This window comes from Ovis aries, chromosome 10 (genome assembly GCF_016772045.2).
Source record: "Ovis aries strain OAR_USU_Benz2616 breed Rambouillet chromosome 10, ARS-UI_Ramb_v3.0, whole genome shotgun sequence".
NCBI lineage: Eukaryota > Metazoa > Chordata > Mammalia > Artiodactyla > Bovidae > Ovis > Ovis aries.
Window position 1 is genome coordinate 13,831,604 of NC_056063.1, and position 14,264 is coordinate 13,845,867.

The 14,264-nt window shown below is 47.1% G+C and overlaps 1 protein-coding gene across 6 annotated transcripts in view; it reads right to left on the bottom strand.

Annotated features, from left to right (window-relative positions):
• ENOX1 (ecto-NOX disulfide-thiol exchanger 1) overlaps positions 1 to 14,264 on the bottom strand; it is a 658,121-nt gene that overhangs the window by 95,776 nt on the left and 548,081 nt on the right. For all 6 annotated transcript variants that reach the window (XM_027973532.3, XM_060394299.1, XM_042254658.2 and 3 more), the window contains one exon: positions 11,992 to 12,176. In XM_027973532.3, coding sequence (XP_027829333.1) covers positions 11,992 to 12,176 — 185 coding nt within the window. The remainder of the gene's footprint in view (positions 1 to 11,991; positions 12,177 to 14,264) is intronic.

The following is a 14,264-nucleotide window of genomic DNA, read 5'->3' on the forward strand; positions in this document are numbered from 1 at the left end:
CGATCAATTGAGTGAAGTGGGTGGTTTATAAAGGGAGGGCCAGACTGGGCACTAACTTTGTTTAAGCTTCCCTTGGTGACTATTCCGGGTGCTTTGTTAAACAGAGGAGAAAACGTAGTCTTTAACTAACCATTCCAACATCTTGGTACTGAATTCCCAGCTCCACTCTTTGGCTACAGTTCCGGAAACGTGAACTGACTATGTTTGGCTAGTCCACTGGTCGATCTTTAAAAATGATAATGCTGCATGTTTATGCACATGGAGAGAAAGAGGCTGAAACAATATATGTAAATGTTACCCACGGGGATATCTGGGAAGCGACACCCTGAATAATGTGTTTCCTTTTATATGCTTCTTTTAGGTTTCCTAGTTTTCGGCACTGAGCACACACTGTTTTGTAAGGTGGAAAATAAAACAAAAATCAACAAGACAAACCTAGACCCAGGAGAGCTGCAGCTCCCACCCACACTTCTCCTCCCCTGTGTTTATTCTCTTACTCAGCTGAAGGCTTCTTCCCTCTCCGAGTCATTCTTCTTTCCTCTTTGTTTCCATGTGGGCTTCTTTCCGCCCGCCACACTCCTCCCTGCTTTCTCTTCACAGCCCTCATTTCGGATGAGGAGGAAATTGGCTGCCCTTGCTAATCCTCATGTTTCCTCTCCTAACCAGCTGCGTGGAGAAAGCCCCAGAGCACAATTCCCTCCCAACGGCAGCCCAATTGGAGAGATGGATTAATTGCGTCGGTCTGGCTGCGAGCGTGACACCTGCTGTACGCAGGCGGCCATGTGTGCGTCCGGGCCCAGGGCTTTGGTACGGATGAGCCTGTCTCTCTGTGCACCGGAAGATGCTGAAGAGAGTCAAGGCCAGGACCCAAGGATTCATTTCAGCGTTCATGGCTGCAGGGGAGACCTGACAGGGGTCAAGTGGTACGTGTCTGCAGCCAGAGTCCATTTTGACTTACTGCATTTAAGAAAAGATCCATGGCGCTGTAAATCTGGAACTCCTGGCCTGGTATATGGCCCACACGTCAGGAGGCAATTTCTTAAAAGAGGTGGCGGAGGGGAGGGTCATTTAAAGGTCATCCACCAACTATGGCTGACCGCGTGGGTAGGGGGAGTCAAGTTCTTTTATCTTAGGAATGGCTGCGAATCTATCAACAGTCCATATTTCCCAGGGCAGACGTCGGGGAAAGTGGCAAAAGGTAGACGCTGAGAGATTTTAATGGTCTGCAGGGTGATGCCATTATTTCTACCCCAGGGTCCCGTACTGATTTGTCTGCTAGTCTCATTAATTTTTAGAAGAGATGATTACTAATGAGGATGCATTTGATGATCAAATTAATTACTGGCAGAGCAGGAGCTCTCAGGGTCAGCTGAAACCTCCCAGAGTTAAACTTTATTAGGGCTTCTCGTTCTTGTCCCAGAAGTGAAGAGATTTATTTTCACAGTTCAAATCTAATAAATAAAAGCCGCACGTGTGTTATTTTCTTCTTGCTGGTTCTTACTCTGCCCAGACAAAAATCAAGGGCTGGGACACAGGGTCAGAAAACAGGCAGTAGATTTTGGTCAAAAGTATTTCTAATGAGCGAGGAGCTCTGGAAGGTGTCCTGTACCCCTGGTCACCGCAGCTCTGAAGCCTCACTTCTCTGCAGGGTCCACTGTGGGGAGTTACAGGAAGACAGAGAATGCAGGGGCCGTGGTCTGGCAGGACTGGCCTGGAATTCTGACTCTGCTGTGTCCGGACCCTGGGCACGTCACTGGCCATCTCCAGGTCTCAAGTTTTTCCCCGAGAAACCACAGTGAGCAAATGCTCCTGAGGTGTGAGTGCTGAGAAGAGGAAGGAAGGGGTTTCTGAGAGGTAACTGCGGGGAGCAGGTCCCCCAGCCATAATGCGGTGTAGGAACAACAGCACAGGCCACCCCAGGGTTGGGAACCTCAGATCTGCATGTCTCCAGACTTACTCTGTGAGTCCTGGGTCTTCTCTTGCATGCTTATGCTAAGTCACTTCAGTCGTGTCTCCAGGGGATCTTCCCGACCCAGGGCTCAAACCCGTGTCTCTTGTGTCTCCTGCATTGGCAGGCAGGTTCTTTACCACTAGAGCCACCAGGGAAGCACTGAGTCTTCTCTTGAACTTCCGCACTTCTTCATGCTGGCCCCGAGAATGCAGCGATTGCAGTTGGCATTTGTGCAACAGCTTTTCCAAATGCATTCACGTACATGGCCTCATTTTACGGCCGCAAACCCTGATGGAGGTGAGTAGGGCCCATTATCCAGGTTAAGAACCTGAGATTCAGACAGGCTGACTTATGCAGAGTTGTGCAAGAGATGGCCAGGCTGGACACCCTCTCCCTCCCACCGGTTCGGCGTCTTCCTCTTCTTGCGCAGGGCTCAGTGTCCCTCATGTCCATGAAGGCGGCCTATCTCCTTTCTCATCAGAAGGTCTCTCTGTCCGGTGAAAATGGTACGATGCCCCATGGCCCGCCCGTCTGAAACTGCTAAAAACAGAGCGGTTTCCTCTCCACGCGCATCACTTTGGTCCTTTGTATCTTGTCCAGATTTGAATGGGCAAGTGCCTTCATCACTCCCAACCCCCTCAGCAGATGTCAGGTGGGATCATTTCAAATGTGATGGGAATGAGCCAAGGACCCGTGCACTGGTTTCCATTTCTGGTCCCAAATGTCCCCAACCATCCCTTCAAGACTCTCACTCAGCAGTGGGTACCAGACGTCCTTCGAAGTGCCAGGGAGTGTGATCTGCAAGTGCTAGAAAATGTACATGCTGCCAGCAGGACAACTGATGTTTAGCTGAAGCTAAGGGGTGCTGGATTATTAATAAGGGTGATCATCACCATCACGCGGGCTGCTATTACTATGCACCATCCCACAGTTCGACCCCTTTGGCTTCCCAGGTGGCTCAGTGGTAAAGAACCCACTTGCCAAGCAGGAGACGTAGGTTCGATCCCTGGGTGGGAAGATCCCCCAGAGGAGGAAATGGCCACCCGCTCCACTATTCTGGCCCAGGAAATCTCATGGACTGAGGAGCCTGGCGGGCTACAGTACATGGGGTCACAGAGACGGACATGACTTAGCAACTGAACAACAAATCCCAAGGTGCTGGTTGAAAAACAGGCAGAAAATGAAATGACAAACTCCAGGGTAGTTACGTGAAAAGGAATGATGACCACGGTGGACCCCAGACTCAGCAGCTGTTGTGAATCCTGATGCCTTGCCTTGGAACTGATATCAAGCCACACTTTGAGAGATGTACATGTTTTTATGATTGTTCTGATTTTAGCAAAATGTCAAAAATCTTTAATACGAATGTGGGAAATGTCTTGTGAGTTATTTTTTGATTCAGAAAGAAACAGATTGCATCTGGGTAGCTTAAATAGAATAAACATGGCTTATGTCTCTACAGCCACAACTTGTAAAAATTCCAGATGTGTGTGTACGTCTTTATGCACACAAATATTTTTTGAACTTTTTAAGACTACAGAATGTTTTACTACTTGCCCATAAAGATTTCCCAGACCCTTTCTCTACATTGTAATAATGTGATTTTCTTGCCTTGACCAGTGATACCGAATTATTTTCTGCACTGATGTAAACTATTTTCACACAGTAAAGATATGGATGAGAAAACAACCAAAATTTCCAGGATACTTCTTCAACTGAGCAATTTTGAAGTTCATGAGCCCTCCTTAGGAAGAAAATCCTCATAATAAACTGCAGCTTAAATTCCCAACGAATCAGTCTTTAGTTTTCCACAGCCTGCATCTAGTTCACTGATCTAAATATTTCACAAAAGCTCTTAAAAGTTAATTTGCCATTATAAAAGTGGTGAATTCCTTCTTTTAGAGAACTTTCTCCTCTTCTCCTTCTTCTGTGTTAATGTCCGTGTCACTGTGTTTTTAACTCTGGAGGAAGACCTGTCCTTCCGCTGCCTCTTCAGTGTCTCCACCATGCTTCTCTTTCCTCCGTCTCCAGCACCTTCTAATCTTCTACTCTTCGCAGGCCCACTGAGGCTGAGGCTTGCCTTCCTCCATGTCATTCGTTTTTCTCAGTTCTGTGCCTTTTTCTCTCTTCGAGGGCAGCCAGCCAATATAGATTGGAGGAAAGTCACCCAGCTGAGCCCTATTTCTATTTTCATTCATGAGGATAAGTCCACGAGTCACATTTTTAAACAGTGAACTGAAGGGCTTCCCTGGTGGCACAGTGGATAGGAATCCACCTGCCAATGCAGGGGGCGTGGGTTCTGCCCCTGGTCTGGGAAGATTCCACGTGCCACGGAGCGACTAAGACCACGCACCACCACTACTGAAAGCTGCGTGCTCTAGGGCCCGAGAGCTGCAAGTACTGAGCCCAAGTGGGGCCCGAGTGCCTAGAGCCCATGCTCGGCAACAACAGAAGTCACTGAGGCCAAGAGTCCATGCACCGCAGACAGAGAACAGCTCTGCCTGATGCAACCAGAGAAGAGCCGGTGCGGCAACAAATGATGAGCTGCAATTAACTGATCAATTATAATTATATAAATTAATTATACAGCCATAATTAACTAATAATAAAAAGAATCAACTTAGAAAATCCAACCTTCTGTCACCTTGTTCAGACTATTCATCTCCCTTTTCTCCTCCCCTAAATGCCTCTAATTTGTGTATCTGCCTTCCTCATCCTGAAGCATCCATCTTTATTCCAAAATACGCTGCCTTAAGTTCCTACGTTCCTACCTCCTAGATGTTTAGAAAATGTGCTCTCTCTTCTTCTCTTGTTTCTGCAAAGCCAGAATAACGTGGAATGTTCCCCCCAGGCTCCATTCCCTTTCCACTCTCCAGGCACCATACTAACCCAGGATTTGTTCAAGGACTGGATTAAAACCAAGAGCTCCTGAAACAGGTTCTTGTTCAAAACGTCAGACCCAGTCCGTGTGTGTTTGCTTTTCCCTTCTCTCTCCTCCACAGACGACTGAAACGTACATCAACGAATAAACTTAAAAGAGCAAAGCGAATACAAGGGAAACGCCAGGGAGTTCTTCGTGTAGGACAGACTCTGGCATTTGTGGAATCCCCAAGTACTCTTGCCTGGAAAATCCCATGGACGGAGGAGCCTGGCAGGCTGCAGTCCATGGGGTTGCTGAGAGTCAGACACGGTGGAGCGACTTCACTTTCACTTTTTACTTTCCTGCATTGGAGAAGGAAATGGCAACCCACTCCAGTGTTCTTGCCTGGAGAATCCCAGGGACGGGGGAGCCTGGTGGGCTGCCGTCTATGGGGTCACACAGAGTCGGACACGACTGAAGCGACTTAGCAGCAGCAGCAACTCTCCTCAAAGTGAAGCCTGCCAGTCAGTGAGCCACTAAAAGGGAGACTCTGCTGTGGGGGAGGCCTGGAGTCAGCCATCAGCAAACCACATAGCATCCTGGAACGGCGGCCTCTAGCCCTTCATCCCAGAGACAAACAGGCCACTAAGCATGACCTCCCATGAGAAGAAACAGGGAGCACGAAGAAAGATGGAGACACAGAAATGAAACAAGCAGTCCTGGGATAAACAGAAATGGTTCAGGACCAAAAAGAATGTAAATAAAAATTTTAATTGGTATTCTCGAAAAGATTGAGAAGAGATGGTAACCGAAAAATAGGACTGCATGAAAAGATAATAAACAAAGAACAGAACTAACATTCGCAAATAAAGCAATGTGATGATCAAATAGCAACTTCAGCGGAAAGGATAAAAGATAAAGTTTAAACAGATCATAAGAGAAAAAGGATAACGGACAGAGAGCACCGGCTTTGTAGGTCCATTATCTGACTGCTGGGCATTTTCAGAAAGAACATACAAACGCAAATCAGAAGTGAACAGCTATTGAGAGAACAGAGACGCCTGTTGCATCTGTCTGTGTTCTCTGCCTGCAGAACCTCGCCCATGTTCTTTGTAGTGCCATCTTTGAAGGCCACTGGGAACAACGGGACTGCTGGCCTTCATAGGATTTTCACAATGTTTAAGGGACATGCTCTTTTTTTCCCCCAAATTTAAAAAGAAGTTATCTGAAGTTGTCTTGGGTAAGTTCATTTTACTTGTCTTCCTCTAAAATCTTCTAATGATCAAAAACACCCTTAGCCCAGCACAACCAGCATTCTCACACAGTCATCATCACAGCAACCCTGGACATGACTCCTGCCGCCAGGACAACGACCCTAACTGTGACCTGTGCACACCAGACCTCCTGACACCTGAGTCTGGGAAGGCAAGCAAACACAAACTTTTCACTATCTCTTACGTTAAAAAAAAGTACTTACTCAGACAACTGAATAGTTTAAAGAAGATTTCAGAAGAGATGATTAACTTTCCTTATAGCGGTCAGATGCACTCACCGGTGTTCTCATTTCAACACATTTTTCATTTAATTCATATTATAATATATATATATATATCCCACAAACCAATCCTTGATCATTTGACAAAACTCACTGGGGTTACGTTGTATTTTAGGAGTCACGTTATTGTATTTCTTTGCCCTCTTCTGCACAATTAGTCTAGATTAGGAGTTGTAATACATATACAGAGAATTCCGTATATGCTCCTCTTTGAGCATAAAGTGGGGGAAAAAACTGTTACTTAATTTCTGAAATAGTATTGATCCTAATAGGACTCTTTCCCCAATTTTTTTTTTTCCTGGTCTCTTTCGCTGAAAGCTGTCAAGACAGCTGATTAGCCCTGATCTTTACTAATGTCAAGCCAAAAGCATAAGAGAGTTCTACGTGGGCCAATTTGGTTTACTGGCCTTAAGACAGCTGGTCTTCAGATGACATTTGTTAACAGCATTAAAGAGCACTGGCTGAAAGTGTGTATGAGGGAGCCTTCTGATATAACCATCATTAGTCACTCACAGTTTTAGGACCGGCAGCTTATAATGGTATCCTGTTGTTATCTAAATATTTACCAGTCCTATCAATAGGACTTACACACGGCTTCAAAAAGAATTCTGATTTTTAAGTTGCTCATTTAGAAATATGACAAACTGACTTATTCTCATGAATTAGAACACAAATCCTACTTAAATGAAGGTGTGGTTAAAACCATAAAAAGATACTACTATACACTTCTTATAGTGACTGCTGCTGCTACTGCTAAGTCGATTCAGTTGTGTCCGACTCTGTGTGACCCCATAGACAGCAGCCCACCAGGCTCCCCCGTCCCTGGGATTCTCCAGGCAAGAACACTGGAGTGGGTTGCCATTTCCTTCTCCAATGCATGAAAGTAAAAAGTGAAAGTGAAGTCGCTCAGTCATGTCTGACTCTGCAACCCCATGGACTACAGCCTACTAAGCTCCTCCGTCCATGGGATTTTCCAGGCAAGAGTACTGGAGTGGGGTGCCATTTCCTTCTCCATCTCATAGTGACTAAAAAAGAATAAAACAAAACTAACTGGCCACGCCAAGTGCTGGCTGACAAGGTTGCTGGAATTCTCATGTAATCTTTCGGGAATGCACATCAGGAAAGACATTCTGGAAAACAGTTTAGCAGTCTCTTAAAAAGTCAAACACACCATATGACCCAGCAATTCTATATTTACCCAAGAGAGATGAAAAATTATGTCCAAACAAAAGGCCTGTAAATGGAATGTTTACAACAGATTTATTCACATTGGCTTCAAACAGAACACCATCCGAATGTCCATTAACTGGTGACCAGACAAACGAAGTACGGCCCTTCCTTTCAATGGAATACCGTTCAGCATAAAGAGAATGGAGAGCGGACACACCCAGCAACACGGATGCCTCACAAATCCGTCATGCTGAGGGACAGGAGCCAGACTCAAGAGGCTGCACGTCCTGTTTGAGTGCTCAGCTGCTTCTGTCATGCCCGACTCTGTGCGACCCTACGGACTGTAGCCCGCCGGGCTCCTCTGTCCATGGGGTTTCTGAGGCAAGCCTACTGGGGTGGGTGGCCATTTCCTTCTCCAGGGGATCTTCCCGAGCCAGGGATCGAACCTGGGGATCGACGCAGGGATCGAGCGTCTCTGAATCAACCCGTATTGGCAGGTGGGCTCCTTACCACTAGTGCCACCTGGGAAGTATACGCTATTACTCCACTTACGTGACTTCCTTGAAAGGGCAGAACCACGAGGGCTGAAAACAAGTCAGTGGTTACGAGGAGTGGGGTGGACTATAAAGGGGCATAAGAGAATTTGGGGGTGCTGGTGGTGACAGAATCGTTTCATATATTGATTGTGGCAGTGACTCAGAGAACCCTGAAAATTGTCTTTTTCACTGTGCGTAAATTTTACTTTGATAAACCCAAAAAAACTCTTCAGTGTGGTAACCTGAAGATAAATAAGAATTTCAAATATGGGTATGCTTCCCTTGGATACCTAAAGATACAAACAAAAGCCCACAACCTCACTCTCCCCATGGCAGAGACAGGTCAACTTTGTCACCAGCTTCAGATCAGGTAAAGGCTATCGTGTTACCATGGATACCAGCTATTACTCCGTTTTGTGTGAAACCTCTAATATGAAACTGTGACTCACATGCAGGGCAGGGGGAAGACTGGGAAACACCCAGACAAATTCACCCGAGGCATTTTTTCACTTTTCCAAACCCTGCCCATAATATTTCCTGCATGAACTTAGGAGAAACCACGTGAAGTCAGTGGACACGTCGTTCAGGGATGGAAAGAAGAAAGGTGAGCAACTTCCCAGCTAAACTTGAAGGCAATTCTAAAATACTATATGCTAGTCCTAAGGCTATTAAGACTGTTTATATGGTTTTGCTTATTGCAGAATAATTTTCCCTAAATGGACTGCTAAGACAGTGACACGTGAGAGACCAACGCCCTCCTCTATCTGCTGATTTGCCTGGGAGGGGATGATTTTCTGATTTATAAAGCGGACAGCGGGCAGATTGAGGGTGGGTTTTAAAGTTAGGAGAATTCTTTGCAGTGGGGCTCAAATTGACAGGTTGTGGGAATTCATTCAAAGTGGGTAAGGTAGGAAGATGACTCTTAAGAAGCCTTAAGAGTCATTTAAAAACATACATTTAAAAACTCTATTAAAGATGTGTTCCACAATAATCACCATGGGTCCACCTAAGGGCCAGCGAGAATGAAAACTGTACCCGCTGCCACTGACCTAGTGCGTCTCACGTGCTAAGGAGGTGCTACACGGACCCCTGGGGCAGCAGTTCTCCCCATACCCTGCCCTGCTCTTTCCCAGATCCCAGAGTCCCCCAGAGGCACTGGGCTAGTTCTTGCCCCTGTACCTCTGTCCCTTCATTCCTCCATTCAACAAATAGATTTTGACGTCTCCTCTGTGTGCGCTGCTGATGGAATTGTGCCCCCCTCCAAATTTAGAGTCATGTACAGATGTGAGAGCTGGACAATAAAGAAGGAAGAGTGCTAAAAACTGATGGTTTCAAATTGCAGGGCTAAAGAAGACTCTTGAGAGTCCCTCGGAAAGCAAGGAGATCAAACCAGTCAACCTTAAAGGAAATCAACCCTGAATATTCTTTGGAAGGACTGACGCCAAAGCTGAAGCTCCAATACTTTGGCCACCTGAGGTGAAGAGCTGACTCACTGGAAAAGACCCTGACGCTGGGAAAGATTGAGGGCAGAAGAGGAGGGTGGCAGAGGATGAGATGGTTGGATGGCATCACCAATTTAATGGACATGAACTTGAGTAAACTCTGGGAGACAGTGAGGGATAAGGAAGCCTGGTGTGCTGCAGTCCAGGGAGGGGAGCAGAGAGCCAGACATGACTTGGTGACTGAACGACCACCACCACCAAGTCTATATGGTGATGTCCCAAACGCCTGTACTTCAGAATGCAAACTTACGGAAACAGAATCTGTGCAGATGTCATGAGTTAAGATGAAGCCATATTTGAATAACGTGGGCCCCTTAACCCTGTACAACTTGTGACCCTGGCACACACACAAGGAGAAGGTCATGTGAAGATAAAGGCAGGGAGCGGGGTGATGCGTCTGCAAGCCGAGGAAGGATGAAGCTTGCTAGCAAACCCACAGAAGCCAGGGAAGAGAAGAGAGCAGATACTCCCTTGGGTCCCACAGGAAACCAACTTTGCCAGCAACCTGGTCTTGCACTTCTAGGTCTAGAACTGTGACCATAACCTTCTGTGATTTAGACCAAATCAAAGAAACCAAGACAGACCTCCAAACAAAACTCCCCTGCCCCCAAAACAACACAAACAGGAAAGGATGCTTTCTATGGACAAGGAGATTCTGCAAATGTATGAGAGGCTGCAAGAGGAGAACTGCCCCTTTAAGGGGCTGAGCTCAGTGAGGATGCCCAGCGCTGTGGACCGGTGTAGACCAGGGCATGCTTCTTCCTGATAGGCCAGCCCACCCTGCCTCCTGACTTCTCTCACATTTGAAACTTCAGCAGCCTTCAAGGTTTTGATCCACTTTTCAAGCAGCCAAGGTCACCATTCTTGGAGGAAAAGAGGGCCCTGTTGCAGGAGATATGAGATAGTAGCCTGTCGGCTAGATCTGGTGTCATGGTCCTCGGAGAAACGGCCAGACGCTCCTCTTGGCAAAGGCACCGCACACCCCCGATGGGGACAGATGGACAACCCCAGGAGCCCCGCGTGGCAGCTGTTACACTGATTTTCAAGTGCGGGGGCCCAAGCCCCGCCTGTAATAACATTTTCCTGGCTGGCTCTGACCTCTGAATCTCGCTGATTTGTCTAACACACACTGTGAACATCAGCGAGTCAGGACTCAAAGCCAAGACAGCAGAATTGCTTTTAAATGGCAGGAGATGCTTAAGACAGGATTTCTGTGACTTGGTCATTAACTTGTTTACATCCCGATCTGCGCTTCTTTCTCACATCCCTTCCTCTCAATTATTTTTTCCCTCCCTTGGGAATACTGCAACCTGTTTTTGGCGAAGTTTTCAGCGGCAGTTATCTCTCACCTTTAAGACACTTCTGTAGGCAATTCAGGCTTCTGTTCTTAGACAGCAGTCAATACAGATGCGGGAATTTGAAAAAATATATCCTACTCACTCTATCATTTTCCATCAGCCTGCTTGTATTTCCCCCATTTAACGAAAAACAACCTTTCCTCCTCCCCCCTAGAAAGGAGAGGTTAAATTGATATATTCAGAGGAGTAACACAAATACCCTTGTGTGATGATAATTTCGGCTATATTATTCTACGATAACTCAAAGGCCCAAACTCCTTAAGCGTGTCACACATCAATCGATGCTTCTAGATATAAATCTAGATATGACTCTTTGATTTGACTCTCTGCAGCCAGTGCCTGGGTTGTCCCAGCCCTTGAGCCCTTGTTCCGCGTAGTCCACGTTCCTTCTCTTTCCTATAGAGCCCACCACTTCTGTTTCTTTCTTACACCAGCTGGAAAGATCCAGATTTAATCTGACCGTGCCAAACTGAAGCCCGTGGCTCTTTAACAAAAAGCAGAGACGTTGGCCTCTTTCTGAAGCTGCCCATCGCCCTGAATTCCAGTCCTTCATCCAACCCCACAGCAAGCATTTCTGAAATACAGAGTGTTTTCATAGAACCAGTCTACATCTTAAGTATCACCCGGGAGAAGAGGAAATAAAAACAGTTTACATGTTCATCAATCTCGAAAACAAACTCGCCACGCTATTATAAAAATCAGTCTGCTTGCTTGTAAGTGGAGATGTTCTAAGATTACAGAACGCTGGTGTCGTGATGGGCACGGATTTTCTAACCATTTGCCAGGGGGCTACATTTCCCGTGTGGAGCTTTCAATCCCTTTGTTTGGGATCGAAGATTCTCCTCCTTTGTTTCCCACCTCGAGGGTGTACTTATTGATACCGCAACCTATTTCTTTGTGTGGCTTCTCCCCAGACCCTCTCCTCCCACAAAACATCATCGGGACTTTCCTGATCGCACCGCTCAGCTTTTCTGCTGTCCTTTTTCCTCCTCCAGCGTCCCGCCACCCACCTCCCCTGAGCACAGGTGCCCCTTGCTCTCTGAGCAGAGGCGCAGGTACCTGCTGCATGCCTTGCATGGTCTGCTGCAGGAACTGCACCTGCTGGTCCTTGGTCAGGTTTTCCTCGGTCCGAAACAGCTGCTCCTTCTCCTGCTTCAGCAGCTCCACCTCATTCCTGTAGGCGTCCAGCTGCCATCGGAGGCTGTCATTCTCCTCTTTGAGTGCATAGGCCTGGGCAGCCAGGGCTGTGGGGCAGACAGAACGAGTTCAAGTGAGTGACCGTCTCGCTGAGATGGAGGGCCTTCGGTGCTAAAGGGAGCCTCGCACCCCAATTTTTTATTTTCTAATTTTTTTGTTGTTGTTGATGTGGACCATTTTAAAAGTCTTGATTGAATTGGCTACAGTATTGCTTCTGTCTTATGTTTTGTTTTTTTGGTGCAAGGCATGTGGGATCTAAGCTCCCCGACCAGGGATCGAACCCACACCTCCGGCACTGGATGGCCAGGGAAGTCCCTCCTCACTCTGATCCGTCACATTTGCGCCAAACTCAAATTCCCTACCCTGGGGCGCTGCCTTATTTTATGGCTGGTGCTGCCTTATTTTACAGCTCACTTCTTTGGGAATGTGTTAGCTATTCTGTCTGTCCCGTCTTATGGGTGCTTGTGGGTACAGGATGAATTCCTTCTGAATTCTTGTCTCCTGACCTCTGCCCCAACCCTAGGCTCCCTCTCAGAAACTGATCTGGGTTGGTGGTGATGAGAGCACTCAGAATTCCAGGCAAACTCTATCTACCTTGTGACCGCCCTCTCCCTTTCAGCAGGATGGCTTAGCTCTCAGGAGGGCCACCTTCATTCACGTCATTCGTGGTCCCCAGGTGGAGGCATGCAGCCACAGCTGCCCAGGGGAGGGTAGGGGGAACTGACCCACGCACCGTTCCTTCCCGCTGAACTGCTGGGACAGACTACACAAGTCTGTTAACTCCTTCTAACTCCTCTCAGGACGGAGACCTAGTTCCATCTGTTTCACCAGCAATTTCTGACCCTACTCTTTCCTAAAACCCGAAACTCTCTAAGTGGAGGTTCAGAGCTGACTCACTCCCCACCCAACCGAGAAACCGGGATGGGTAATTCAGGGCCTTACACATCTCACGACTCCAAAAGTAACTGAAGTGGCGTACAGAAAAGTGAATGGGACCAAGGCAAATTGAGGATGGGGACGCCCTTCCTTCATCTCTAGCTGACTACTTGCTGGTCTCTGCAGCAATCACAATAGCTTTCTGAGCTCTCACAATATAACAGACGCTGGCCCACACACTCACTCACTCCATCTCCCCCATCAGCTTCTGATGCGGGTACTGTTCTTATTATTCCGCTTTACAGATGAGAAAAATAAGGTACATGGATGTTAGAGAATTTGTCTGATTTCACAGAGAGCATCATCAACAGCCTTCAAATCCAGGTTGGGCTCCAGAGTCTCTGCTCCCAGTCACTGGGCTAGTCTGCCAGCCCAATGGGTTTAGTTCTGAACAGATTATTTTAAAAGAACCCCCAATTCTCTCCACTTTTTTTTTTACCAGTCTCCCATACTTTCTCTGCCTCCTTCAGAAAAGCCATTCGCTACTTTTATAAGCAAGATAAAAGGGAAGATATTTTAAAAGTCCGTTATCAGAAGCTTCTTTAAAGACGTGACTTCTGGTTTGTAAGGACATGGTGTGGAACCTTGCTCCAGGAGGTTCTTGGTCCAGGATCATTTCCATCCACTCCCCAGCAATCCACCAGTTCCAGATCCAGATCAAGGTCAGCCTCTGGGGTCACAGTTCCACCAGGAAGAGGTGACAGACATGTACAGAGGTCCTCTGAAAACCCACTGAGCTCTCTCCTCAAGTAACCACCATCAAATTACGCCAACAGTCGTTCAATAGTTGAGTGTTTCACGGCATTCTACTTTGTACAACTGATGATGTATATAGTACCCACTGAAAGACGAATCTAGTAGAGCATGCAATTAACCAGAAAATTCCCTGCCTCAAACCATCAGGGATCAACCAGTCAGTGAGCACTCACCGCACACGCACTCTGTGCCTGAGCCTGTCTGGGCCTCTTGGACCACAAAACAAGGAGACAGAGTAGGTCTCTCCTCTCAAAGAGCTTGATATACAACAGAACCTGCAAGTTTGAAAGGAACGTACTCAAAGGAAGAGAGGAGAGGCTAATGCCTGACACGTGTGCTAAGTCGCTCAGCTGTGTCCACCTCTTTGTGACCCCATGGGCTGTAGCCCGCCAGGCTCCTCTGTCCATGGGATTCTCCAGGCAAGAGTACTGGAGGGGGTTGCC